Genomic DNA, 27,989 nt, shown 5'->3' with positions numbered 1-27,989 from the left:
TTCCTCTCTCACACTCGGTTCATGTGTACACTAAATCATCACAACTATCGCCTATTTGTTGTGTTTATGAGCGGCGGCAGTTCCATTCCAGACAATTCCAGACGCTCTGACTTGTTGCTGGCTTGTTTTTAAAGCAGAGCACATTTTAAAAAGTTCGGTTTTGCGTCGTCTTTCTCTAATTGTGCAAATAAACAGAAGTGTTTAAGACATAAATCCAGCATAGAGGCAATCAGCATCAGCGCTGGTTTGGCATCAATTCTTTCATTTTGCTTCTTTGGCAAAATATGTTGTTGCATGTGGTGCCATCCCACGAGTTAACAAATATGTGTTGCACATTTATGCAGCCAATTACAAAAAAAATAATAGTGTTTTTTAATCGTTTAACTGATGGTAATCAGTTAAACGATCAGCTAATCGTTTAAAATGCACCCTTTTTAAAATGCACCCTTTTTTTGTCATGGTTGTTGTAGGTCATATAATTTAGGTGCCATGCCATAAATTTATAACATGCTTATTTTGATGTGGGATGGATGTTGTTAGTGTTGCCGAAACTAAAATCCTAACTCTTTTTAAACTTTTCGTTTCCCAGGATGCGGGTAGGCTGCTGTATCTAGGGCAGAATGAATGGGCTCATGTAAACTGCTCCATGTGGTCTGCAGAAGTGTTTGAGGAGGACAATGGGTCCCTTCTACATGTTCACAGTGCTGTAGCACGGGGCCGTTTAATGGTGTGTTGTTCATCTCTTTTTTAAAATTTTGCAAATCAGAGCCATTGGAGAAACATAAGACAGACTTGAATGAAAAACTTCAATCCTCATGTTCTTTCAACCCTTTCTTTCTGTAGCGTTGTGAGCGGTGTAACCGAACAGGAGCAACGGTTGGTTGTTGCCTTTCTTCGTGCCAGAGCAACTACCACTTCATGTGTGCCCGCTTTCGTAACTGTGTCTTCCAGGATGACAAAAAAGTCTTCTGTTACAAGCACCGTGACCTTATAAGTGGAAAGGTAAGCTTTTACAATGACTCTGAAAGTGCACCCAGAAATTCAAAGTACAGGCTTTTTATGTGTGCATTACACATCAAGTTGGAGAGTGAAATAATCTTTCTTTAATTTGCCAGATGATCACTGGTCAAGGGTTTGAAGTTCTTCGGAGAGTTTATGTGGATTTTGAAGGGATAAGTCTTCGCAGAAAGTTTTTAACTGGATTGGAGCCAGAATCAATCAATTTAATGATAGGTAGGTGTTGGTATTCTTGAAAAGTTGCATAAGAACATTGTGCCATGCCTAAATGTACATTGACTAATACACTTTTTCAACTCTTAGGTTCTTTGCTAGTAGAAAAGCTTGGAAAACTGAGTGAATTATCTGCCTGTGATGGTAAACTTTTTCCTGTGGGATACGAGTAAGTAGCTTTTATTGTTTGTCTAAGTTTCCTCCTGATGGAATATATTCGCTAGATTTGTGGTATTTTAGTTGCTTGAACATCAACAGAGTTTTTGTTTATATTTCTTTTAAGATGCTCTCGCTGGTTTTGGAGTACTGTAAACCCTCTTCGCCGCTGCAAATACACATTTCGTGTTACTGAGGTCCGCCCAGCTGTTCAGGAAAAACAAGTGGAAGAGTCGCCCGATCATGGAGAAAATTGCACTATTGCCCACAGTCCATGCCCCCAGTCAGGTAAGTACTACATATCGCTGCTGTCTGCAAGGTGATGATTTAAAAATTTGTGCATTTTTCAGTTTCTCTTTATTTTTTTTATAGAATGTGAAGCCCTTGAATTGGGGTTGTCTTCAACAAATCCTTCCACTGAAGCAAATTCCACCTCAGGGTCTGTCTTTGCCAAACCCGACCTTGGTGCCCGCCCCAAAATCACTTCATACCCACAGAACAGAAGACCTGCTGGAGGACTGTCCAGACCACTGCCTTCTCCAGGTAATTGACATTAATTCAGTGAAGTAGTTACACATCACACACACACAAAGTTTTCTTCATAATACCGATTTGAACGTTGTTCATTTATTTAGTTTTTTTGTTTTTGTTTTTTTCCAGGAGCTGCTCCATCCAAACCCCACCACATCTTGACTATTAGTGATTTGGAAGACACTCGAAGGCCTCGACGGCATAGCCCTCACACCCAAAATAGCGGTACCCGCAGTCACATGACCTCCCCTACCCTTGGCTCCCCTGCAGGCCCAATTCCTTCTAGAGCAGGTGGATCCCACCACCCTAAATCTTCTCAAACTACCTCCCCAATGTTCCCCCTTGGTGCTACTGAAAACCTGTTGACCTCTTCTTCAGCTCGTCCTGTTGGTCGAAGTGCTTCCTCAGTCCGGGGTACTGGAATATTGACGCCCCATTCTACCTCAGGGCTGTTTTCACAGTCCACAAAGCAAGGTGGCATTGGCAGCACCCCTTGCACCAACCGATCCCTCACCTCTCCCACCCATCTTTCCACAAGACCACGCCCTTTTGATTTTAATCCGATAGACTCTTTAGAACTTCCTCACAATTTTATAGCATCACCACAGGAGCATCTATCAGAAACTGGTGCCTTGCCATTAGGAGACGCTTTGAGTATGCCAAAAGTTAATCATTTAAGCAGTGATAGAGATTTCCCTTATACATCCATCCACTTAGAAGCAGACCTGACTGTGGCCCCTGAGCTGAGAACTGAACTTGAAATTGAAGAGTCTGTGGTGAATGAAGGCGTAGCTATGAACTGTAGTGCACAAATTGTGGTTGAAGGTGAAGACAACCAAGAGGATTTCTGGGAACCAGATGATAACAAGTCCAAAATGTCCAGCCAGAGACTGTCTTGTACTGTTGATCCTTGTAGGGAGGACTGGGGTAATAGCTCTTCTGATGAGGACATGGAGAACTACTTTAACTTCACTCGCACAGTGGTTACTTGCAAGGCTCAAAGGGATTCATCTAAGAAATCCCCATCTGTAAGGCAGATTTCTCAACTTGATGGTGTAGATGACGGGACTGAGAGTGATACTAGTTTGGCTAATAGTGATAACCATGCTATGAAGCTGTCAAATCAAACCCAGAAACCACACAAGTCACTCAGCGCTGTACCTCATGAACAGACAGCCAGCAATGGCCTTTGTTTGACTTTTCCAAGTCCTGTATCTGATATTTCATCAATTAATTGTTGTTTTGAGTCAGTTCCCAACTCAGAGGTGCTCACTGACCAAGATTCCTTTGGGCTTACTCAAATTTTGGAATCCAGCTCTGGGGTTTGTGGTCCCCAACAAGACACCTTGATTAATTTTGTTGAGTCAAAGTCTTCAAATCCTACATTTTCTACATATGGTAATGATTACCAATCACTTGCTGAGCCAGAGACACCTTTAATTCTTGAAAGATGTGATCCACTTTCTCCCAATGCACATTTCACAGAGCTTGTCCCAGTCCAGGATTCTCCATGTGACCCACAAGAATCTAAAGAACTCTACTTGGATCCTAGTAGTGGCCACTTTGTGTCTTCTGTGGATGATGCTACAGTTTATCAAAACAGCCACTTGCAAGATGATTCCCTAAACTTGAATCAAGTTAATGGGATTCAGTTTTCACTGCAACAAAATCCTGTTCCTTCCACAGAGTTACTTAAACCCGCACCTCTTCTTGAACCTTCATCATCTGTCCAAGTTCCTTTTGTAGCTTTCCCAAATCAGACAACTCCTACAAATGTTTCTTTGTTCCCTGTCCAAACCTCTGCGGGTAAGACAATCTTACCGCCCATGGAAAGTTTCAGAACTAAATTGAACCCACATCCTGAACAAAGACATCCAGCTCCCTCAGTTCCTGGGGGCGCATTGCCATATGTCCCTGCAAATATACCACAGAAGCCAGAGTCAATGTTGTCTGTGCCGTCAGCCACTGGTGTACCCCTCGGGACTTACGGACCAATTTCGGGTACAGTGTCTGTCCCATTGCATCCAACTTACATGCAGCCCATAGGATCCACAACGGTTGGCGTAGTCTCCTCATCCACCTCTGTAACTTCCCAGCCTTCGGCTCAGTGCCAAGCAATGCCTTCTGCTATTCAGCCAGCCTCTGCTCCATGTGTCATCAATGGGTACAACACCATGCCTATGCAAAGAGACTCTGCTCCAGGACGAACTATTTCCATAAATTTTTCAACCCCAAGATCAGCAGTTGAACCCCAACAGCAGTTGGTAACCCAAGCTTTGCCAGGCCATGCTATTCTTACTGTAAAGGAGGTTGGTGGACCCAATGTGGATCCTACGCCTCATGTTTTACTTGTTAATCGTCTTGGTCAGATTTTTGTCAAAAACCCTGAAAGCAACACCTTTCAGTTGCCGACTCCAAATTCCCCTTCATTCAGCTGTGTTACCCAAATTGCAAGCCTCTTGCAAAGCAATGCCTTGTCAGCGACACTTGCGGCTGCTGGGAGCTTGCCAGCAGTTGCAGGTGCCACCATTCCAACCCAAGTTTCCCATATTGTGACCCCGTTGGTGCAGACCACCAACACAATTACCCAGCTACTTGCCACCAATAACAACGAGGCAGCTCCTCCACCACCAGCAGATGTTAAGAAGCCACGTAGGAATACCAAATCTACTGGAGAGAAAGTGAAAAAACCACGGACTAAGAAGGAGTCTTCCACGCCTAGAAGGACGAAGTCTACTAGCACATCTGGCAAACAATCTACACGTCAAGTAATTACCTCCTCAGATAAATTTAATCAATTGGACAGTGCCCAAGCTATCATCAACCAAGCCATGGCTGGCTATTATGATCCCAACAAGACCGCTTCCAATATTCTTCCATCCTCATCACCTTGTAACACTAAACCCGTTGGCCAAACCCAAACAACAGTTTCACCAGTTTTACCCGAAACTCTCCTCGTTAAACCAGAGAAGAAGTCTTCCCCACCGGTAACACCAGAAGTAGCCCCTCGACCAAAGCAGGTTCGAATGAAAAGAGTGTCCTGTCTGTCTGACCGTATTGCCACCAAGAAATCAAAATCTGACTTTTTAGACATGGAGCGCCCTAGTGCATTGGAAGAGCCACACAAGTCAAGCTCTGTATCAGCCAGGTAAACAGAACCAATAAGGATTTCACTGACATTAAAGAATCAGATTTCAAAATCTGTCTGCATTATTTATCATGTTTTTCCACAGCAGGTATGGAGTTCGCATCAAAACCCCAACCGTCAAGGGAATCCTGGACTTGGACAAGCTGAATGAAGAGCCAAGTAGTGACTCTGAGAGTGCAAGGTGAGAATAGAAAGATTGTAATTGCGAGGGATTTCACTCCATGTCTTGGATATATACCCTTCTATTCCTTTTTAAAGAGTTAGTTCACCCGAAAATAAAAAGTCTTTTTTTAATCACTTGCCCTCATGTCATTCCAATTCTCCAGATTTTTTTTCATTCCTTCCCATGTTACTTCAGCCTCAAGAATACTTTTGTGTGCCCAAAATAAAACTATAAAAATCTGTCTTCAATCTTAGATTAGGGTTCACATTTATTATGAGGAATGTGATACTTGCATATTGCACCACTGACTCTAATGGGTTGTATGGGTCATGGGAGAGCTTTTAGATTTCATCTAAAATATCTTAATTAGTGTTCTGATGGTCTCTTTGGATTAAAAACAGATGTTTTTGTGAACTAACCCTTAAAATATATGATTTGTGTTTATTTTCAAAAAGTCCTAAATCAATGGGATAGTTTGCTTTTAAGCTCAAGACTGAGTTACTGGCAGCAGTTACTTTATGGCCCGTTTCCACAGAGTATTATGTAACGGTTTGGTACGTGTCACCTTTATCAAGCTTTCGTTTTAACTGCCAAAAGTGGTGTGGTGTACAACATAGTTTCAGTAGACATCATTCTCGCTCAAGGAAATGTCAAAGTAAAGCTGTGTGGGTGGTTCACATATCATATGAGAAGCAATTTACACAAAACAGGCGATTTATACACATAAATACTTGTGTATAAATGTTCATTACTAACCTTTCTATGAACAGGATTTTATTATAACTGCAGGTCAATGATAGCCTATTGTAACTTTATTTCTACAGTGCAAAATAGTCTTCTGCAACATCTGCAATTATCTAAAATATATAAATAAATGCAGCAAACATGAACACACAGCCCCTTACAGTCTCCGATATGTTACCAATTACAGAAAAACTACACCTAGCATACACCATGCAACATATAGCCCACAGTCAGTGCAAATCTCTTATCTGTTTTCTTTAATCTTCACCAGCACATGTAACCTCTTGTTAGAAAGTAATGCCATCATTCCGAGTTCATAATAGTCCCAAAGTCGATGATTGTAGTTAAACATGGCAGTTTGTTCATCTTTTAGGTTGCTGAAAAAATCATTTGCTCTTTTGTTTTGTAAATAACGTGCGCGTGATTATTAAAGTTGTTCTGACATCCCTGTCAGACTTCTCCTTTGTTTTTTCGCGTTGCACTTTCGCGTTTGTCTGTTTCTGAAGGGATGTCAGGAGAACTTTAATAATCACGTGCACGTTATTTTCAACTCAAATATAGATGCACAGTAAGCAAATGCAGGCTCTTGGGAGAAACTGAAACCACTCACACTTTAGACAGTCTTGTACACAACTAGAGACACATATTCTGCTCTTCTTCTTGGGTTTGTAGCTGTTCATTAAGACAACGATGGTTTGTTTGAGCTCGGATCAACCACGGCTTGTTATTATATGTATATAGTATTACGGTGTAATGTCTCGGCCGTGTATTTAAAAATGGTGCTTCTTTTGTTTTCATTCTCCTGGCTTGTGCACGAGGTAGTGACGTATCTCTGTAAACCAATGGCGTTGAGCTGTGCATCTCACTCCGCCTTTTGTTACATTATTGTGTCTGGTACCCTTTCAAAAGGGTAACCAAAAAGTGGTATGGTACAGTTCGCTTTTTGGTACCTTTTGGAAACGGCTATAAAAGTGTACCCAAATGTACTGCGCCACTCAGTGGTAACTGGCCATCACTGTTGTACTTTAGAGCAGGGCTTCCCAATCTTTTCGACCTGCGACCCCAAAAATGACAATGCCAGTGACTCGTGACCCCCAATATCCTCTGAGGTGGTTATAAATACAGAAACCTTGCATGCTATGGCGCACACACTCCAATAGACCCAATTCTATTCTTCGTTTATTTTTTTTTTTATGTATGTCAGTGCTGTAAATGGGCCAGAAAGTTTAACCTGGTGCCATAAAATCAATCTGCTGCATCTGACGCTATTGCTGTGTCTTTAATATTATGTAATTACCCCAGGAGTCGCAATCCAATAGAACTAGTAACTATAAGCCACTATAGTAACAATATTGCATGCAACTATAAACAACTATTTTTTTCCCTTCAGTAAAAAAATGGTAATTCTAGTGGTTAATTGAAAATAAATAGATTTTTGGAAATCACCAGGCGACCCCTCTTCATTATACCGCGACCCCCACTTTGGGAACCACTGCTTTAGAGAACCCAATTATAGTGGGCGGCTGTTTTTTTTGTGGGCAGTTTGTTTTCTTTTCTAGTTTAAAAAATAGTGGTATCAGTGGTGATGAAAAATGACTGCAATGGAAAGAATATGCCACCAACACTCATATCGCAAGGCTAAGCCACAATATATGTGACTCTTTATTCATTTTTATATTCAGGCCTGGACCTTGGGATCGTCTTTCATTGCCTCGTACTGGAGAGAGCAACAAGCCGTCAACTTGGGATCCTGCTAACCGAAGTGGATTATCTGACTTGAACAAATACTCAGGTAGATTTTTTTTTCCTTTTTTTTGTTCAACTCAGGGGTCTTTCAATTAGTCAAACAACGTGTTATTCTTTCCTTCAAGGGATGCTGTCCTGCTCAGATGACGAGTTGTCTCCGTCAGACGGTGAAGAGCATGTTCCTCTCAGCCGAGACCAGCCACACCTACGCTTTGAGATCGCAAGTGACGACGGCTTCAGTATAGAAGCAGACAGCATTGAGGGTATGAGGTCATGTTTTGTTTGTGGTTGGAAAAAATATGTTGGTAAACGTAGAAGTGCTATTTGAAATATAGATGTATATCTCTACAGCTATGGAAGAAGTTAAGAGATCATTTTAAATATCACTGGGTTTATCAGATGTGGGTTTGACTGAAATTTTTATATTTGTTTTCTTCTATAAAGGTCTGATGATATTTCTAGATTTATATATTTTTTCATTTAGTTCTGGTTAGAATTTAAAGGATTGGAGGTAATCCACTAAACATTAATGTTTTTCTGAAGTTAAAGCATTAATTTTGTTTAGTCTAAAAATGAGTTTGAACATGTCTGAAAAGATGGAAATCACTTTTGTTATATTATGCTTATGCAAAGAAAAATACAGTAAATTATATTTTTACCTAAAATTTGGAAATGTAATAAGTAATTCAATAAAAATTCATTGTTTTATTCAAACATGTAGCTATAAATTGTAAATCCAGAAAAACTCGTGTATGTATGATTTGATTGTTTTGACTTATGGGCCAATGGGTTAATACTGAATAATACAAATAAAACCTAATGAAATCTATGGCCATGGTTACCCCCTACAGAATAGTACACAACTGAAGTAACACATTCACACACACACACACACACACACACACACTGATTTAAATAGTGTTGCCTTTGTTTAAGCTTGAAAAAATCTGGACATTCTTCCCTAATCTTTTTTATCACCAAGGCATTTCTATTCACAGAACTTCCATTTATTACCATTCTCTAAAAACCATAGAGACAACCGTTTACAAAACTCACAGTAGATCAGCAGTTTCTCATACCAGCCTGGCACCGATATCCATGCCACATTCAGTCACTTAAATGAACACTGTTTTGAAAATAGGTCATAGTACGGCAGCAAAGTTCCTTGATTACTACACCAGAATGAGAGTACCTAGAGTTCCTAGACACATCGGCCTAGAAAATAGCAACTTTTAACTTTAAATTACTAATAATACTATTAAGCAAATATAAATAAATAAACAGTGCTTTATAGTTTCTGGGAGTCTAACCGTATTCAAGTAAAGAAATTGAACAGTTAAGCATAAAATAACATGGTCATCATTGCATATATACTTTAAAAAATGATCATATTTAATAACATCTTTACATTTTAATCTTTAATAAATAATCCTGCGATGTGATTATTGCAGACACACATTATGATATTGATGCTCAAATAATATATTATTTAGCCCTAGATGCAACAAATAGGCTATAGGCATGCAAATTGGGAAAAATCTGTGTCTAATATGAATGAAAGGTGATTCTGCTCTGCTCTGATTATCTGGTTCTGGTCAGAATTCTGGAGTTAAACATTTGAGTTTTACAATTTTTAACTCCATTCAGCCAATATCTGGGTCTGGCGTGAGCACTTTTAGCTTAGCTTAGCATAGATAGTTGAATTTGATTAGACCGTTAGCATCTTGCTCACATTCAACAAAGATGGACTTTTCTGGATGTACATTGTGTAAACCAACGTAAATTGTATTCATAACGCGACAAAAGAAAATATTGCAATGTCATATCTTTCTAATATCGTGCAGCCCTAGTGTTAAATGACACATTTTAAAACACTTAAAGGTATTTGTGAACCAAAATGTTAATTGTTTAATGATGTCTTCTTAGTTGCCTGGAGTGCGGTTCTAGAGGGAGTCCAGGAGGCCCGGGCTGCCGCTGGCCTGCGGCTGCTCACTATGTGTGGGATGAGCGGGGCTCGTGTGATGGGGATGCTGCACGATGCTGTGGTGTATCTGGTGGAGCAGCTGCAGGGCGCCAAACGCTGCCATCGACACACCTTCCGCTTCCACAAACAGGCCAGTCAGGATGATGATCTGCCCGTCAACCCCAGTGGCTGTGCCCGCTCGGAGGTTTACCTGAGGTCAGTTCACCGCTTTAACTCTGGAGGAGTTCAGTAGTATTTACAATGGAAATAGGAAAGCCAAAGGTTCAAACTGGGGCTGTTATTCATAATGGATTTTTTGTTTTGTTTTTGGCAGTGTAGATTAATTTCTGTTGCCAGTTTTTTTGGTAACATCTGTACAATGATAACTTGTTTGTTAGAGTAGTATAAATGTTACTTTATGATACTTTATGAACAATTTAGTGCTTTTTTTTTTACAATAATACAAAATCTACACAAAAATACAGATATATTTATAATAATAATAATGAAAACACTTTATTATGGTCTATTTGAGTATAAGTAGACTATCTGCTTAATATCTGTTCATACTGCTCCTTCAACAGACATTTAACTATCAGAAGCATTGCAAATACATGTCAACTTACACCAACCCCAACCTAACAGTCTTCTTATAATCTAATGAGAATTAGTTGGCATGTAGATGCAATGTAACTTAATTCAACAGATGGACCGTCAAAATAAAGTAATAAATAAGTAAATATACTGTATTTTCTATGCTTGATTTGTCTGTGACAAAAATTAAATACTTTTTATAATAATATTAATAGTACTCCTTCTGTTGCTGCAGATCTCATGAATATATACACTGGTATTGTTATTAGTATTATAATTTCCAAAGGAAATTTATATAATGTCCAATCAGAGCTTAATCTTTATGCCACTATGGTATACTTTAGCAAATTAATGATGGTGAGAATATTTATAATTGCAATAATATAAATAAACAGTAACATTTTAGTTTAGGTCACAAGTCATGTTATTAACTACTGGCTTGTTACCTGCCTATTATTAAGATATTAACTGTTGTGTTACACACAGTATGTGTCGATTCAAATGTACATGACAACATATGTTGTATACATTTCATACTTTTCTGACACAGATGGTTCTCATTGTATACCCAAGTCCTCTCTTGTGCTCTTTTATGACCCCTTTGCCTTAACCAATCACCCGTTTTCAAAGACATATAATGGCAAATTCATAGGGCCCTCCACTCATCCAATTAAATAAGTTTTTACATGGATTTTTATTTTCTAAACCTTCTTCAATAGATTGTAATGAATGCAGTTGTGTTTTACAATCAATCAACAGGCCTTGTTCACAATTGCTTCCTTCAGGTGGGTGAAAAGACACTAGGAACTAAAATAATGCAGTGCATATTTCTAATGCTGCCTTGTGTGGCCTCTATTGGTGATGCTGGAAATATGAAACTCTATTTACTCTCGTCTCTTAAATATCGCTTGGATACGTTTCACCCACGATATGATCCATATTCTGTCTTACAAGTGATCTTTTTGTAAGGGAATCCCCCTTTAACCATTAGCTTATTTTGGAAGGCGTTGTCTACTAAATGACTAATGACAGGAGAGTAGGCGTTAATGCCATGAGGGAAATGTTTTCCGAGATTTATTTTTTGTTACCTTATGAACACGAGCAGGGGATTTGATCAAATATTTGACAGGAATACCGTAATTTTACATCAAGCACAATTTCTCTGTGATCCAGAAGTTGCAGATATCAAAAGAAAAGAGTTCTTTTCATAATCGTGCTGCTCACGCCTCTTCTTCCGTCTGCTTTTTTCACAGGAAGTCTACATTTGACATGTTTAACTTCTTGGCGTCACAGCACAGACAACTTCCTGACACCGACCTGTATGACGAGGAAGAGGACGAGGTTCTTCTTAAATCCACCAGGTCAAACCAGAGTTTAATTTTAGTCAACGAAAGCTTGGTTTCTCTGATGTGATGCAGATGAGTTAGAAAAATAAAACCCAGAGAAGAAAAAAAAAAGTTTATAGTAAGACAACACGAGTATTGTTTCAGATAAGCTGCACTGTGAATGATCGATCCCTTTAGTCAGGTTTTTACAGTAAAAGATATTTGAGGATATTTTAATTGAATAGGTCACCTAGACATATACAGGTTTTCATTTCAGTTAAATAATGAAATGATTTTTAATGCTTCTTGATGATTCATACATTGCAACAGCTATTAGTGTTTTGTGAGTCAAGACAACATATACAGGCAAAACAACATTAATACTGCTCTGGACAACACCTCGAAGTCTTATGCTGCGAACACACCAGACGCAGGGATCGCTCAAGTTGGAAAATCTGAACTTGCGCGGACATTCGTACCACGTTAACCGATCAGGAGCTTGCTCTTGTTGGGGTGTGATTATGATGTAGCTCCTGTTGTTGGTGTCTCGAGGGGAAATCCTCTTGCCAACATTGTACAAAAGTTCATCAAACTGGGCTAGGCTTAAGGCTGATTTATGCTTCTGCATCAAACACCAGCGTATGCTACGGCGCTGACGCATAGTCCTTCGCCGACGTCGCTGACGTGCACCTCTCAAAAAATGTAACTACACGTCGCAACGACGCGTAGCGCAAGCTCTGTGATTGGTCGGCTTGGTAGCGCTGACGAGTCTGCGAAAGGCGCGAGCTGGACGCGAGCCCAATGGAGCGATTTTTTTTTACAAGTGTGGATTCCCGTGAAGGAGCTCTGGATGGAAAGTTTTGTTTTGTGTTTACCTCATAGTTAAAGTTGTTGCACGTCCGCCAGTTCCTGCCTCAAAATGAGCGAGTTTGAGCCACTTGTACATCCCGGAAGTGTTCAGGAAAAGCAAAACAGTAGAGAAGACACTCGACACAGAGGAACATCAACACCTCACTGCCAACTAGAGTTTTGGAAGTGTTAATGCAGACCAACAGAGACAACGCACAGAAGTAAAAATGCACAGCTACGGGCGTTGCATGCACCGTGAGTCACGCCGGTCACTTGACACAGAAGTATAAACCAGGCTTTAGTCTGAAGGTGAAGTTAGGTGAAGTTTTTTTTCCCTCTCCACTGTCGCCACTGCCTCGCATGGTTCAGGATTGGTAGAGCTACGCATTGATGAATTTGCTCTTCAGTGTTTGAACTCTCAGTAATGATTAAATCACACTGAACTGAGCTAAACTGAACTGAACTGAACTTAAACACTAAAACCTGAACCACACTGTTCCAGTTACTATGACCATTTATGTGAAGCTGCTTTGACACAATCTACATTGTAAAAGCGCTATACAAATAAAGCTGAATTGAAGCACCGCTGAAAGCCTCCGATCACACCAAGCGCTTTTCATAGCGTGTCAGCAGGGTCCTAAAATGTCTTACGTTTAAAAAAACAAAATTTTGGGCCTTTAAAAAGTCTTAAATCAGGTTAAACAGGTCTTAATTGTCCAATGTCCAAGTAAAGCTACCGTATGGGGTCATCAACCAATCACTGATGATCAATCTCTAAACCTATTTTTTTTCTTTTACATTTAAGTTTTTTTATTGCAAAGTGATATGATTCACAAGAGCTGTTAGACATTTTTACAGCAACATAACTTATTTTACGATTTTTCATTAATACAAAAACTACTTTCAGAAGTAACCTGGCCATTAACAAAAAAATCATTCACAATGATCTTAAAAGGGATTTAAAAAGACTGCAGAAATCCCGAAAGAACTAACAGCAACAAAAACTGACTTTGCTGTTTCCTCGCATTAGCTGCTTCTGGCCTGGACCAAAAATCTGCACATGAACCCCAAACGGAGTACGTAATTTCTCTGCGTGCAGTACTTCTCCATACCAGCAGGTGGTAGTATCTGTATTTTCATTCCACAAAGAGAAACCATAATTAGTGCTGCACAAAAAAGCAGTGTCTATGTTCTTTTTTCACAGTTCTTACTCACAACAATGGGATTCAGTCGAGCAAATATATTTGGTGGTCTTTTAAATATATAAGAAATGTGAGGAAATGTCAGCCAGCTTCTTTGTGTTGACTTTTGACTTTTGTGTTGTTCGCTTGGTTTCGTTCCTTCAGTTTTTGTTTGCGCGCTCTGATTGCTAGCTGAACAACTAATCACAGTGAATCAGGCAAACTCCCTCTGACGTTGTCCCGTTGAGAGGTGATGTAAGACAAAACACCAAACATGCTAGCCAGATTGATGATCACGATAAACTGTTAGCTTGATGTGTCCCCGCCTTTAAACCCCAGCCTTGAAAAAGGATCATGAGAACATTCATGGCAGTCTGGAGCATGTGAAATAATATGCAGTTACCTCACTGGCTGAGCGTTTTGCTTCATAAAACCTTAATGTTTCATTAGGATGCACGGGTATTCGTTTTGTTTTGCCTGTATATGTGCCAATAGCTGCTGACTTACATTTTATGAATCACCTTTGATCATGGTTTGAGCTAAAAATCATATATAATATTCTAAATTGACAGCAGATGTTTATTTTAGGCTAACTTTAACAGAATTATCATGAGTAATAAATAGTGCTGGGCAAAGATTAATCGCGATTCGTCAAATCCAAAATAAAAGGTTGGTTTCACCTAATATACATGTATAAATATATATCAGTGCTTCCCACACATAGACTTTACTTGGGCGGGCCCAAATATATTTAGTGACACATTTTTTTTTTACTGTGATCATCCTTTTACACTTTTTTTTTTTTTTTTGTAAAATATAAGCAAACATCCAAGAGCGATTAAGTAGTGGAAAATCTTCACTCCTTTATCCGTTATATACAGCTCATCTTGTGTGTGCAAGAACTATCAACACCCATGTACTCTGGAGACCCACAGAGACCTGCACAGTCATCCACCGGCATCTCGAAATCTTCTAAAATGTCCGGGATTTGGTTTTGCTTTGGTTTTCTAAGCGGCCATTTATTTATGTGCACAACCACAAGATCAAGAGAGACATTAAACAATTATTTCTTTAATCTAAACAACTCTGAAAAACTTTACTGAATACTCAGAGGATAAAATCACTTCTAAATTGGCTGCAGAATATTTGTACAGCATTAGAAATGGGTAATTAACTTATTATCAGTATTATTTAAATATGTTTTATTCTTGTAATTATTATAATTCTAAGATACATTTCACTGTTTTAATTCCCTTTTTTCTGGCATTTATTTCTCATTTGCTGTTTATTGTATTAATTTGAAGATGTCAATATTACGTCTGAAATGCTTTGGCAGTACTGTACAAAATGTCATGCCTATAAAGCAACCTGAACTTGAATGAGAGATAGAGAGAAGCAGATTTGACCTGTCAGTGGGTGCACATGGCTCCTGAATAGCATAAAAGAGAAATAGTGGATTTCTTTTTACTTCAACAGTCTTTCTTTACTTTACCTGTTGAAAAGAAAGTTTTAAACTGATAATAATATAAATAGTGTTAAAATCTAACTATGTTTTGTTTGTCACATATAGTTAACTATTTGTGATGTGGGTAAAAGGTGTGTTTCAATCCGGCTATCACGCAAGTATATTTCAATCCCGTGGGAAGCAATATATAGAGTTGAAGTCAGAATTAGTAGCCCCCCTGAATTATTAGCCCCCGGTTTAATTTTTCCCCAATTTCTGTTTAACAGAGAGAAGATTTGTTCAACACATTTCTAAACATAATAGTTTTAATAACTCATTTCTAATAACTGATTTATTTTATCTTTGCCATGATGACAGAAAATAATATTTGACTAGATATTTTCAAGACACTTTTATTCAGCTTAAAGTGACATTTAAAGGCTTAACTAGGTTAATTGGGTTAACTAGGCAGGTTAGAGTGATTAGGCAAGTTATTGTATAATGATGGTGTGTGTGTGTGTATATTTATATATATATATATATATATATATATATATATATATATATATATATATATATATATATATATATATATATATATATATATATTTGTGTGTGTGTGTGTGTGTGTGTGTGTGTGTGTGTGTGTGTATATATATAAAGAATTTTATTTTAGATGCGATTAATTGTGATTCATTTTTGCCTAGCACTAGTAATAAAAAATCCTCCCTGTTTTTGTTCTGTTTTTCAGTTGAAAAATGTCACACTTTTTTCTTTTTTTTTAAAGAAACTTTGCCGTGTCGTGACATTATTTCTTTCCTTTTTTTTTTTTTTTTTTAGAAAGCTTTTCGAAGAATTATTTCCTCATTTTTGCCCAGTTTCCTCTTTGGAATATTTATTATTACCAGTTGTGGTTTTGTTCACGTGACAAATAACTCAATTGCTCTTTACAGACGTGCCACAAGTTTGGAGCTTCCAATGGCGATGCGCTTTAGACATCTCGAAAGAACATCGAAGGAAGCAGTTGGTGTTTACAGGTGGGTTTTTTAACCATCAATGAGGAACAGAGCAGTTTCAATTCTGTCTTAAACCCCACATCTGAATGCTTCTGTAGAAAAGATCAGCGTGCTGTTGCTTTTTTTACATTTGTGCGGAAGTCCGATTGGTTTTTTTTCTCTCTCTCTCTGAGATGCATCCAGCCACCCCAGGAAACAAATACTGTTTCTAAGTAGTCTCCTGAAAACAAACCTGTGGAAAGCACTGGTGATGTGGCAGCATATAAGCAGTTATCTTTTTTGAAATGCATGTGTCTGGTCTCCGAAAAGAAAGTATCTTAAAATAAGAAGTCAACATTGCATCACTGAATCAAATTTGCATTAAAAATAAAAAAAGAATATATTTTTGTTCCCCTTTGCAAAAAATCGTTAAAAGTGAACAGTGTTCTGAACAAACTAAAGTGGCGTTCACTAGACATTTATTTATTCACTTCTCACTGCCATTGGGCACCAGTTCAAATGTGTGCTTGACATTAAATGTATTATACAAAAGAAGGTAATGATTCGCACTCAATTGCTTCATACTGTTTTTATTTTTAGTTTTTCTTACATTTGACGGGTGATAACAGACAAACAGACGTTTCGGCACAAAGCCTTCCTCAGTGACACACGATTAGATTAACGCACCAAACCAAAGAAGTAACTAAAAAAACCGCAAGCGCGCAGGACTAACTTCAGTAACTCTGCACATTAAATGTATTAAATTAATCATTACTAAATAAAAATTAAAGGATGTTTAGAAAGAAAGGGTTACTGCCAAAGTTTCATTTTAGTCTTGAGCACATGCTGAGGTTTGTTTACGTTCACAATTGACTTTGGAATCCTGTTTGCAATTTGTTTCCCAGTTTCGCCTTTGATCTGTTGTAACCGCAGAGAGCATGGGTTATGCAATCTTTACTCTGGCCATAGGTTCTGGCAGATCCTTTGTTGTCATGCTATGCTATTAATCAAAACCAGCTCCATGGACTGAAACTCTTTTGTTATTGTAGGTCTGCGATACATGGAAGAGGTCTTTTCTGCAAGCGAAACATCGAGGCAGGAGAAATGGTCATTGAGTATTCTGGCATTGTCATTCGTTCTGTTCTCACCGACAAACGTGAAAAATATTATGATGGCAAGGTAAGTGAAAAGACATATTTCTGAACATTTTAACAGATGTTTGTATGTATTACTGACTTTTCAGCTGATTACTTCGAGGTTAAACATGTTTGTTTACATATACGTCATTTTTAATGGTGCTAGCAGTGAAAATCTTGGACTGTGGACAATGTGAAGCATGTGTTGTTCTCTGTTGAGTCCACCTTCACTGTCTTTCCCACATCTGGGAGAGTTACGGTGTGGAAAAGCCCCTAAGAAGCGTACCACCCAGGTTGTTCCATGCCCTGAGTGAAGCAATGGGGAGGATCAGTGATGGTTTGGACTGCAATATGATGGCATTCCTTAGGCCCAATGCTTGTGCTAGTTGGGCACGTCACTGCCAAGGACTACTAGAAGACCTTGTGCACCAAATGGTTCAAACATTGTATCCTGAAGGCAGTTCTGATGATAATGCACCAATAAACACAGCAAGACTGGTGACAGAGTGGTTTAATTAAAGTGAAGTTTAATATCTTCAAAGACTGAAGGGAATTTAAGACGTGAATAAACACGAATAAAGTGTCTAATTATGTGGGAATAGCGCAATCTATCGCTCAAGCTGTGTCTAGTGTGAACTCCCCAAATGCTACTTTTCTAAACAAGTAGCTAAAACTCGCTCATTCAAAGGCAGAAACTGGTGGACGTGCAACAACTTTAATCATCAAGTAAACACAAAACAAAAGTCTCCATCTAGAGCTCCTTCACAGGACTCGACACTTGTGTAACGTCCCCGCAGACTCTACAGGCCTCAGTAAACAATAGATCTCAGTAAATCAAAGTTCATGACAGTAAATAAGAAGGTTTTTTCTTTTTTTATATAAAGTCTTTCGATGAATTTGTTTCCTCATTTTAGCCCTGTTTCCTCTTTGTTGACATTTGGAATATTTATTATTACCAACTGTGGTTTGGTTTACATGACAAATACTTCAGTTGCACTTAACAGACATGCAACAAGTTTTAGACTCGAAAAAACATCGAAGTAAGCAGTTGGTGTCTGCAGGTGTTAACAAGTAGCTAAAACTCGCTCATTCAGAGGCAGAAACTGGTGGATGTGCAACAACTTTAATTATAAAGTAAACACAAAACAAAAATCTCCATCTAGAGCTCCTCCACTGGCATAACATCATTGCAGACTCTACAGACCTCAGTAAACAATAGATCTCAGTAAATCAAAGTTCATGACGGTAAATGAGTAATAGGTGGAACAAATATGGCATTTTTGGAAGGCTTTTTCTTTTTTCTTTTTTTTCTTGCCACAAAAATAAAATTCAAACCTGCAATTGAGCAAACCATTAGACTTCTACAACAATGTCCTTTAAACAGAAGAGCACAGAGAAATGTTTGCTCAATGTATGATGGAAGTGGAAAGGTCAGCATAAACACCCCATAGCAAAAGTTAAGCTTGTTGGGGGAGGGTTGTTGATTTTGGGCTTGTTTAGATGACCATGAACTTGTCTGTATTCCAGGGTATTTCAGAGCCAAATATGTGCTGTTTTTATAAGAGCAAATGAACAACGGCTGAAAATAAACAATTCAAGGTTTTGAGCAGTCCATTCACAGACCATAACGCATCTAGATTGGAAATCTGTGATGAGATGTGCAGACGCATATTTCTGCAAATTCAATGAATTAGACTACATCCGGGGTCTCAAACTGCCCCTGCGGGCCATTTGCAGCCCCTCCTCCTCCCCCCTACATCCTGCAACTTGCATCAAAATAACAAGAATCGGCCCCCCAAAACATATAACATTGAATCACTACCATTGCTGTGCAGTCAAATATAGCCACTTGTGGTTTTAACCCCCCCACCTACTGGACATTTAAAGTACTGTACCATATGTTAGGGTTACTTTCGGTTTCTCTCAGCATGCGGTGGAGAGTAACGTACATTCAGATTATTTCTAGGGCCGATTTGACTGTTGAAATGTCCATAAGTGCTCTATTTTTAATAGGGATGTAACCGTATCAGAATTTCACGGTACAGTAATACCTCGGTATGAATGTCACGGTACGGTATTTATTGAATAATTTACAGGAAAAACAAAACTAATGAAAATACTTGATAAAAGTGCCAAAAGTGTTTATTTACCTTAGCACTGAACATATCAATGACAAAAAACTACTAAACCACATTAAAAAAAAATAAAGTTTCAATTTAGTATTGTTGAAAACTCATCACATTCAACATTTAATCACTCACTCACTTAGATAGAGATGGGTTTTAAGGAAAATGATCGTATGACTTATAATCTGGTAAAAGCTGGTATCTCTGGGCATGTCCCCTGCAACGGAAAAAAACCCTCTCACTTGGGACTGAGGTTGGGACAAAGGGATATGATTTAACCAAGGTTGACAGCAGTGGGTAACGTTGTGCATTGTCTTTCCACCACTTGAGAGGACAAGCCATGAGTGAGATAGAGGTCTCTTTGCGGTACAAGTCAATGTCTGCATCAATCTAACAAGTGTGCTTTGTTCTGTAGTCCCCATGACTGTTTTTAGCCGTATTCCCCGACTTATATTTCACCTCAGTCTGGCAGTGCCTGCATACCGTTTTTTTCTTTGTCTGTCACCTTTTCTCCTTTTTCGTATCTTTTTAGAAAGAAACCGAAATGCTTCCACACATCCGATATAAGATTCGCTTTAGGTTCGATCATTTCCAGCTCTTTTTCTTCCCCGCTACTAGCAACACACTCCATTTTTGCATTACTGGATCTGTAGTGACAACAGACGCAAAGGATGATGGCCACGCCTGGGCTGATGGGAATTGTAGTTCCCGCTACCTCCCGTTCGCTTCATTCGCCTGAGCAAACTTTTCTCAGAAATATAGTTTTATTGAGTCATGCGCCAATACGGTAATATTGACAAAAATTACTATTGCGGTATGGCGGTATTTACAATATTGTTACATCCCTAATTTTTACTAAAGCTCTATTTTTGTAAATATTAAAGGGTCATATGATTATAATCAGTTTTATACCACTTGTATTGTGTTGTACAAACGCTTCTCCATGGCTCACACGTTATGCTGGTGGTGTAAATATGATCATTTTGCTAATATTCGATTCTAATGGCCTCATTTAACAGATTTTTCTCATGTGCTTATTAAGAGTTGCATGTAAAATTTGACTGCTGGGCTAACTGAACTTTAATATATATATATATATATATATATATATATATATATATATATATATATATATATATATATATATATATATATATATATATATATATATATATATACACACACACACACACACACACACACACATACACACACACACAAAATAAGAAAAGAACTTTAATCGTAATCTGTCTCATTTCCTGTTAATTAGCGCAGTTTGACATATGTGAATCCAGCAATCGCGCTCGGATCCGCGACAAATCAATCGGTCCGAGATCGCCTGAATGTGATGGTCTCTGCTCGATTGAGTGGATCGATTGTAGTGAGAAAACAGAACAATCCAACAAACTAACGACCCAGGCTCTATCACAGTGTATTATGATTGTGTAATAGCCACATATACGGCTATATGAAGAGAGTAGGGCAGGATGCCATTCCTACCAGCAAATGTGTGTTTCATGTCTAATACGAAAGTGAAAGCATGCTGAAATATTACAGAGAGCTGTTAATCTGTTAGGAAAATTGGCCGACGTAACCATATATCTTATTTTAGTCTTTTATTATGTTGTGTTATTCCTGTTGTTTTGTTCATTTTCGCACTAACAGCTCGAAGGAAAGAGCAAAGCTGATCTGCGTCATGATCTGAGGCATTCTCAGTTCATCTGTTATTTCTCTGTAATTTAAGCCTATAATGCAGAATTCTAGCCAACGTTTCTCTAATAGATTGATTTATCCAATAGATATTTACAAAATTGACATTTGAAGTGAGGCTCTGTATGAGAAAGTCTGACCTCTCTAATTTATATTTTGGTGACTGTCTCTGGGTGTCAAAATTAAAGTGCACATTATCGCATGATATTTATGTAGGCTAGAAAATTTGCACAACTGCTCAAAAGTTTGGGGTCAGTATGATTGTTAAAGATTTTAAAATAAGCTTTCCTGTTCACCAAGGTTGCATTTATTATATCTTAATACAGTGCACATTGTAAAATAAAATATAAATAAAAATAAATGTAAAATAAAATAACATAATAGTTGTTTATCACTTAATTTTCTCAGTTATTCCAGTGATTTTAAAGAATAATTTTCAGCTTCATTACTCCAGTCTTTAGAGTCACATAATGCTTCAGAAATCACTCTACAACACAATATTAATTATTATTATTATTATTCATTTTTTCATTCATTTTATTTTCGGCATATTCCTTTTATTAATCTGGAGTCGCCACAGCAGAATGAACTGCCAACTTATCCAGCATATCTTTAACGCAGCGATGCCCTTCCAGCCGCAACCCATCACTGGGAAACATCCGTACACGCTCATACACTGAACAATTTAGCCTTCCCAATTCACCTGTACCGCATGTCTTTGGACTGAGGGGGAAACCGAGCACCCGGAGGAAACCCATGCGACTGCAGGGAGAGCATGCAAACTCCACACAGAAATGCCAACTGATCCAGCCGAGGCTCGAACTACCGACCTTCTTGCTGCAACAGCACTACTTACTGGGCCACTGCGTCACCTATTAATATTATTATTAAAATTATTATAATTGCTATTATTATTATTGGTAATAGTAATAAAAGCAATAATGACTGGGGTAATAATTTAATTTGAAACTGCATACAATAAGAAAGCAGTTATTTAAAATTTTAATATGTTTATTTATAACTTTTTTTTTACATTTAATAAATGTCGCCTTGATGAACTGAATAGTTTTCCTTAAAAAATGTAAGAAAAAACGTGGGAAAAAAATGTGCGGCAGTTTGAGACCCCTGGTGTAGACATTACTTTATGTTAAACCCTGTCTTGCAAAGCCTACTCTAGTAAAAGAAGAGTACTCTGTCATTTTGTGGTGAAGTATCCCTTTGAAATGAGTCAGAGTATCATCATTAACACACTTTCTCCTTCCTCTGTTCAGGGCATTGGATGCTACATGTTTCGCATCGACGACTTTGACGTGGTTGACGCCACGATGCACGGTAACGCAGCTCGCTTCATCAACCACTCCTGCGAGCCAAACTGCTACTCTCGAGTCATCAACGTGGAAGGTCAGAAGCACATCGTCATTTTCGCCTTGAGGAAGATCTACCGTGGAGAAGAGCTCACGTACGACTACAAGTTTCCCATAGAAGACGCCAGCAACAAACTCGGCTGCAACTGCGGCGCCAAACGCTGTCGCCGCTTCTTAAACTGAAGATAAGCAGTGCGAAAGGGGAGTTAGACGGGTTCAATCTGTTGAACTGAGGCTGAACTGGGTCGAAGATATTGGTTTCTAAATGACAAAACATCCTTCAACAGGCACATAATCAAACCCTTCTGGAGAATTTAAAAACAACAACTTTTAAAACCGCCACTGAGGAGCCGTTAATGTCATTCGAGCGTGTTTTCATGTTTCTCCCGATTGTCAGAAGTCCTGATCAGACGAAGGATGATTAATATCTATAAAAACAAGGCCCTTCAGAAGGCTTTTCCCACCATCAAGCTGCGCCCTTTAGCAAATGCTTAAAGTTGTCAAACGGCTCTCACTCTCAGTCAAAGCAGTTTATTACACTTTAAAGCATCAATGTTTTTAAAAATATGCTCATTTTTCTATTCGCCTACAGTTAAACTGTTGAGTTTTTGCATTTTTAACTTCATTCAGCCTATCAAAGTCTAATAGGAGCTCTTTTAGCTTAGCTTAGATCATGAAATCGGATAAGACCATTAGCATCTTTCTCAATAAATTCAGAACGAGCATGTATGATCAGTTTCCTATGTGAAGCTTGACTCTTCTGCAGTTGCATCGTGTATTTGGACTAACAGGAAACGAAAGTTGCTATTTTTAGTCAGTAGTTCTAGGAACTATACTCTCATTGTGGTGTAATAATCAAGTTATAAGGACTATTTTCATGTGATGGATAGCATTATTGTGTCTGCTGCAGCCATGATATAGTAGCAGACTTAGAAATGATCAACTTTTCCCTCAAATTTTCTGTCCACCTTGTACACAATGTAGCTACAGATGAGTCAAACTTTTAATAGGAAGATCTTCGAAACAGTTGATCAAATTTTTTGAGTTAGATGCTAACGGTCTAATCTGATTCAATGATCTATGCTAAGCTAAGCTAAAAAAAGCTCCCGCCAGACCTGGAGTTTAACTGATTGGATTTAATAATGTTAAAACTCAAAGGTGACTTGCAAAATGAGGCTATTTTCAAAAAAAGTGGAGTGTTCCTTTATAGACAAAAGACTGAACTTCAGCCCAGTTCAGACGACTGATGATTAATATTTATAAAAACAAGGCCCTTCAGAAGGCTTTTCCCATCATCATACTCCACTCTTCAGCAAATGCTCAATCTGAGTTGTCTAATGGATCTCGGTTCACTCATAGCAGTTTATTACTTTTTAAAGAATCACTGTTTTTAGAAATAAGCTCATTTTCCTACTCCCCTAGTTAAACTGTTGAGTTTTTGCGTTAATTAATTCATTCAGCCTATCTCAGGGTCTAACAGGAGCTCTTTTAGCTTAGCTTAGCATAGATCATGGAATCGGATTAGACCATTAGCATCTTTCTCAATAAATTCAGAACGAGCATGTATGAGCAGTTTCCTATGTGAAGCTTGACTCTTCTGCAGTTGCATCGTGTATTTGGACTAACAGGAAACGAAAGTTGCTATTTTCAGTTAATAGTTCTAGGAACTATACTCTCATTCTGGTGTAATAATTAAGTTATAAGGACTATTTTCATGTGATGGATAGCATTATTGTGTCTGCTGCAGCCATGATATAGCAACTTTTCATTTTCTATTAGTCTTCGTGCACAATTTAACTACAGAAGAGTCAAAGCTTCAATAGGAAAATGATCAAAACGAGCAAGATGCTAACGGTCTAATCCGATTCAATGATCTATGCTATGCTTAGCTAAAAGAGCTCTTGCCAGACCCGGAGATCAGCTGAATGGATTCAGTAATCATAAAAATCAACAGTTTAACTCATAAAATGAGCCTATTTTCAAGAAAAGAGGAGTGTTCCTTTCTACATTTGACGAAAACAAGCAGCACAGCAGACTCTGAACTTCAGCCAGTCTTTGTGTGTTTTGCAGCTAAATCATGATTACGTTATGTCCGCTGTTTCGTTTTAATCATCCTTGTTAGAAGCTGAATGGAAGCACGTGCAGCCAAGCATTCAGAACGTTTTCTTCCCACAGCCTTTAAATGGCAAACATCCACCCCTTTTCCTCATTTCAATAGTGCTGGATTCTCTCAAGATCGCCAACAAGAACCTTTTTGTGTGTGTTCGGACCACCGTAGCTGAAATGAAGATACTCTTTTAAAAGATGTGCTTAATGCTAATTAAATGATGTGATCGTATAATTTCAGATTTTACTTTAAATCACAGTGCTCAGGTCAAGCCCTCAGTATAACCCATAGATCCTTCAGTTTCACTTCACATCATTGAAGCATCTAGCGCTCTGAGGCTTTTATTGAACGTTTTTTTTTTCTTCTTTTAATAATTTTTGTGCGTTGGATTTTTACGGACAGGTTAACACTCCATCTGGGCTTTTGCTGTGGTGAACAGCTTTACAGGCTGGTTTTTAAACCCATTGACCTGCCTTGGTGCTCCACCAAACATAAGTCCTTAAGGGAGGAAACGGCTCACTTTGCTTTTCATGTTGCATTGGAGAACTGAGTCCGGTACTGAAATAGCAAAGCAGAAGCAGTTGCTTTCTAACAATGACCCCTTTTTCTCAACATTTTAGCATGTTTGTGCATTTTATACCTCTTGAGAGCCTTGCGTCAAAACAAAAATCATGCCTGGTGAAGCGTATACATATATATATAAATATATATTTGTGTTTCATTTTTTGTCGTGTAGTAGTGGACACTACTTAAGCTAATCGTGACTAAACGCATCCTCATTACGTCATGGATCGTTCCTGCAATAAAAAAAAAAAAACGTTTATTTTTGCCACAATTGCACATACAATTGGAGCTCTACGTTTATCTAGGGAGATAGAAACTGCTTAAAGTGTCCTATAGCTGTAGGACTGTGAAGGCGATGTGTATACTGGTGACTTACAAAATCTATATATATTTATAGAAACAGAGTTATTGAAACTGTTGGCCGTCGGCACCTTAATTTTCCTTGAAAGATTCGAAGTTTGTTCTCTTCTTTGCGTAGGGAAAAAAATCAAGCTGACGCCAGCGTATAACAAGACTGTAGGAGCGCTCTATTTATTCCTGTTCGTCTCTATATGGGAGTGTCTACTCCATAGGTCTGTGCTTTTTGTATGTGACCGAGGTCTTATGGGATTTTCTTCAGGTCTTTCTTTCTTTTTAAAACCTTCCACCCCAATTTCCGTTCGTTAACTTGAACATTGAGGGTGAGTTCTTGCAAACGTGGCCTTTTAACCAGGTGTTGTTTTGAGCCAGCTGTTCTTTTATAAACGTCTTAGTCTTGCTTTTAGTTGACTTTCTGAAAGGAGGAGTTTCCCCGATTGCATTGTCGTCATTTCTCTTTCATCTCTTAGTATTTCGTGTGTAGGAGAACTCCGGATCTCAGATTTTAATCAAACCACCCCCAGACTTGCAAGGATTCTACCTCAAGCTGTTCAGACTACGTCGAGTAATACTAATGCAAAGCTAGAGTTGCGGAGTCGGCTCGTGTGCAATGAAGGAAGCAAAGCACTAGTCAGGACCTCCTGTGGTGATGCGTCTCCCAGAGCTTCTTGGGGGGGGGAAAAAGTCAAATCTGTCTGTTCCTGTGTAGATTATTAAAAAATAAAAAATGTAAAAACAAAAAAACAGCAACAACATTGTGTTGATAAAGACTTCAGATTTAAAAAAATGTGTCTTTGCTACCTTGTACAAATGACCCCTGAGTTGTAAATAGTTGTATACATATTTCTAAACCTGTTTAATTTTTCTATGCACTTTTTTATTTATAATGTTTTGCTTAATAAAGATGTACAATGTTTGAACAAAGTTCAAGATTTATTTTTATTATTTAGATGAACATTCAAAAAACATTGATTGTGCACAGTTATGAAGCTGGACAAATATCAAGACGTTAGCTCAATTTCCCAACACTCACCGGCCACTTTATTAGGTACTCCTTACTTCCACCGGGTTGGACCCCCTTTTGCCTTCAGAACTGCCTTAATCCTTCGTGGCATAGATTCAACAAGGTACTGGAAATATTCCTCAGAGATTTTGGTCCATATTGACATGATGGCATCACAGTTGCTGCAGATTTGTCGGCCGCACATCCATGATGTGAATCTCCTCTTCCACGACATCCCAAAGGTACTCTATTGGATTGAGATCTGGTGACTGTGGAGGCCATCTGTCTACAGTGAACTCATTGTCATGTTTAAGAAACCAGTCTGAGATGATTTACGCTTTATGACATGACGCATTATTCTGCTGAAAGTAGCCATCAGAAGATGGGTACACTGTGGTCATAAAGGGATGGACATGGTCCAACGTTTCTCCAATCTTCTATTGTCCAACTTTGGTGAGCCTGTGTGAATTGTAGCTTCAGTTTTCTGTTCTTAGCTGACAGGAGTAGCACCAGTGTGGTCTTCTGCTGCTGTAGCCCATCTGCCTCAAGGTTGGACGTGTTGTGTGTTCAGAGATGCTCTTCTGCAGACCTTGGCTGTAACGAGTGGTTATTTGAGTTACTGTTGCCTTTCTATCAGCTGGAACCAGTCTGGCCATTTTCCGCTGGCATCAACAAGGCATTTGCGCCTGCAGAACTGCCGCTCACTGAATATTTTCTCTTTTTCACACCATTCTCTGTAAAACCCTAGAGATGGTGGTGCGTGAAATTTCCAGTAGATCAGCAGTTTCCGAAATGACCAGCCTGCCTGGAACCAACAACCATGCCACGTTGAAAGTCACTTAAATCACCTTTCTTCCCCATTCTGATGCTCGGTTTGAACTGCAGCAGATCATCTTGACTGTGTCTACATGCCTGAATGCATTGAGCTGCTGCCATGTGATTGGCTGATTAGAAATTTGCATTAACAAGCATTTGGATAGTACCTTATAAAGTGGCCGGTGAGTGTATGTTGAGTGATATAAGAATATAAAATGAATATAAATAAGCAAATATAAAAGTTATAGAAATTATTAAAGAGTTCAGATGAATTGTTATGCGGTGTTAGTAATTATATACATGCAAAAGTAAATCTGTTAAGATGAACTTATAAAAAAACAACCGCCAGCAGCGTCTGGAAATTTATTGTGAGAGTAACGGCCTTCATATCAATTCCAGACTTGCACATGTGTTATCTATTAGGGTTTGCGTGCCTTTTTCGGTCAAAATTCTCTAGTAACCTTACCGTACTGGATTTAGTTTACCCATGAAGTGTGTGCTTTTAAAGAGAGATCAGCCAGGAAAGAAATTTAGCTGTTGGCAAGGCGCAGGTATTTTCGTGCTTCAGCAAAACATAAATGATTTTTAACAGAAACCTTCATTTAAAAAAAGTCACTTTTCTGGCATATATTTTTTTACTCATAATCCCAGTAACTGTTCACTTTTATTTAATTGACCACAAAGGACCACTGTTTCAGCTAAAAATAATTGTTTGTTTGTTTTTTGTTTTGTTTTGG

At 38.5% G+C, this 27,989-nt stretch overlaps 2 protein-coding genes across 3 annotated transcripts in view; both read left to right on the top strand.

Annotated features, from left to right (window-relative positions):
* Positions 1–26,357, top strand: part of kmt2bb (lysine (K)-specific methyltransferase 2Bb) — an 84,700-nt gene extending 58,343 nt beyond the window's left edge. The window contains exons 23-37 of one of the 2 annotated variants that reach the window (XM_087284494.1): positions 590–727; positions 844–1,002; positions 1,116–1,233; positions 1,321–1,399; positions 1,514–1,674; positions 1,759–1,929; positions 2,047–5,065; positions 5,154–5,246; positions 7,655–7,764; positions 7,844–7,981; positions 9,645–9,897; positions 11,529–11,636; positions 16,028–16,111; positions 17,119–17,248; positions 22,313–26,357. In XM_087284494.1, the coding sequence (XP_087140620.1) occupies positions 590–727; positions 844–1,002; positions 1,116–1,233; positions 1,321–1,399; positions 1,514–1,674; positions 1,759–1,929; positions 2,047–5,065; positions 5,154–5,246; positions 7,655–7,764; positions 7,844–7,981; positions 9,645–9,897; positions 11,529–11,636; positions 16,028–16,111; positions 17,119–17,248; positions 22,313–22,588 (5,037 nt within the window). In that variant the 3' untranslated portion in view covers positions 22,589–26,357. Of the gene's footprint in view, positions 1–589; positions 728–843; positions 1,003–1,115; positions 1,234–1,320; positions 1,400–1,513; positions 1,675–1,758; positions 1,930–2,046; positions 5,066–5,150; positions 5,247–7,654; positions 7,765–7,843; positions 7,982–9,644; positions 9,898–11,528; positions 11,637–16,027; positions 16,112–17,118; positions 17,249–22,312 lie in introns of both variants that reach the window. The other variant, XM_087284493.1, reaches the window with a different exon arrangement.
* proser3 (proline and serine rich 3) overlaps positions 1–27,989 on the top strand; it is a 155,203-nt gene that overhangs the window by 105,021 nt on the left and 22,193 nt on the right. The window lies entirely within an intron of this gene.

This window comes from Danio rerio, chromosome 15, assembly GCF_052040795.2.
Source record: "Danio rerio strain M-AB ecotype USA chromosome 15, GRCz13ab, whole genome shotgun sequence".
In the NCBI taxonomy this organism is placed as follows: Eukaryota; Metazoa; Chordata; class Actinopteri; order Cypriniformes; family Danionidae; genus Danio; species Danio rerio.
The sequence above is the reverse complement of the archived record's forward strand: the minus strand, read 5'-3'. Positions and strand labels throughout refer to the sequence as shown.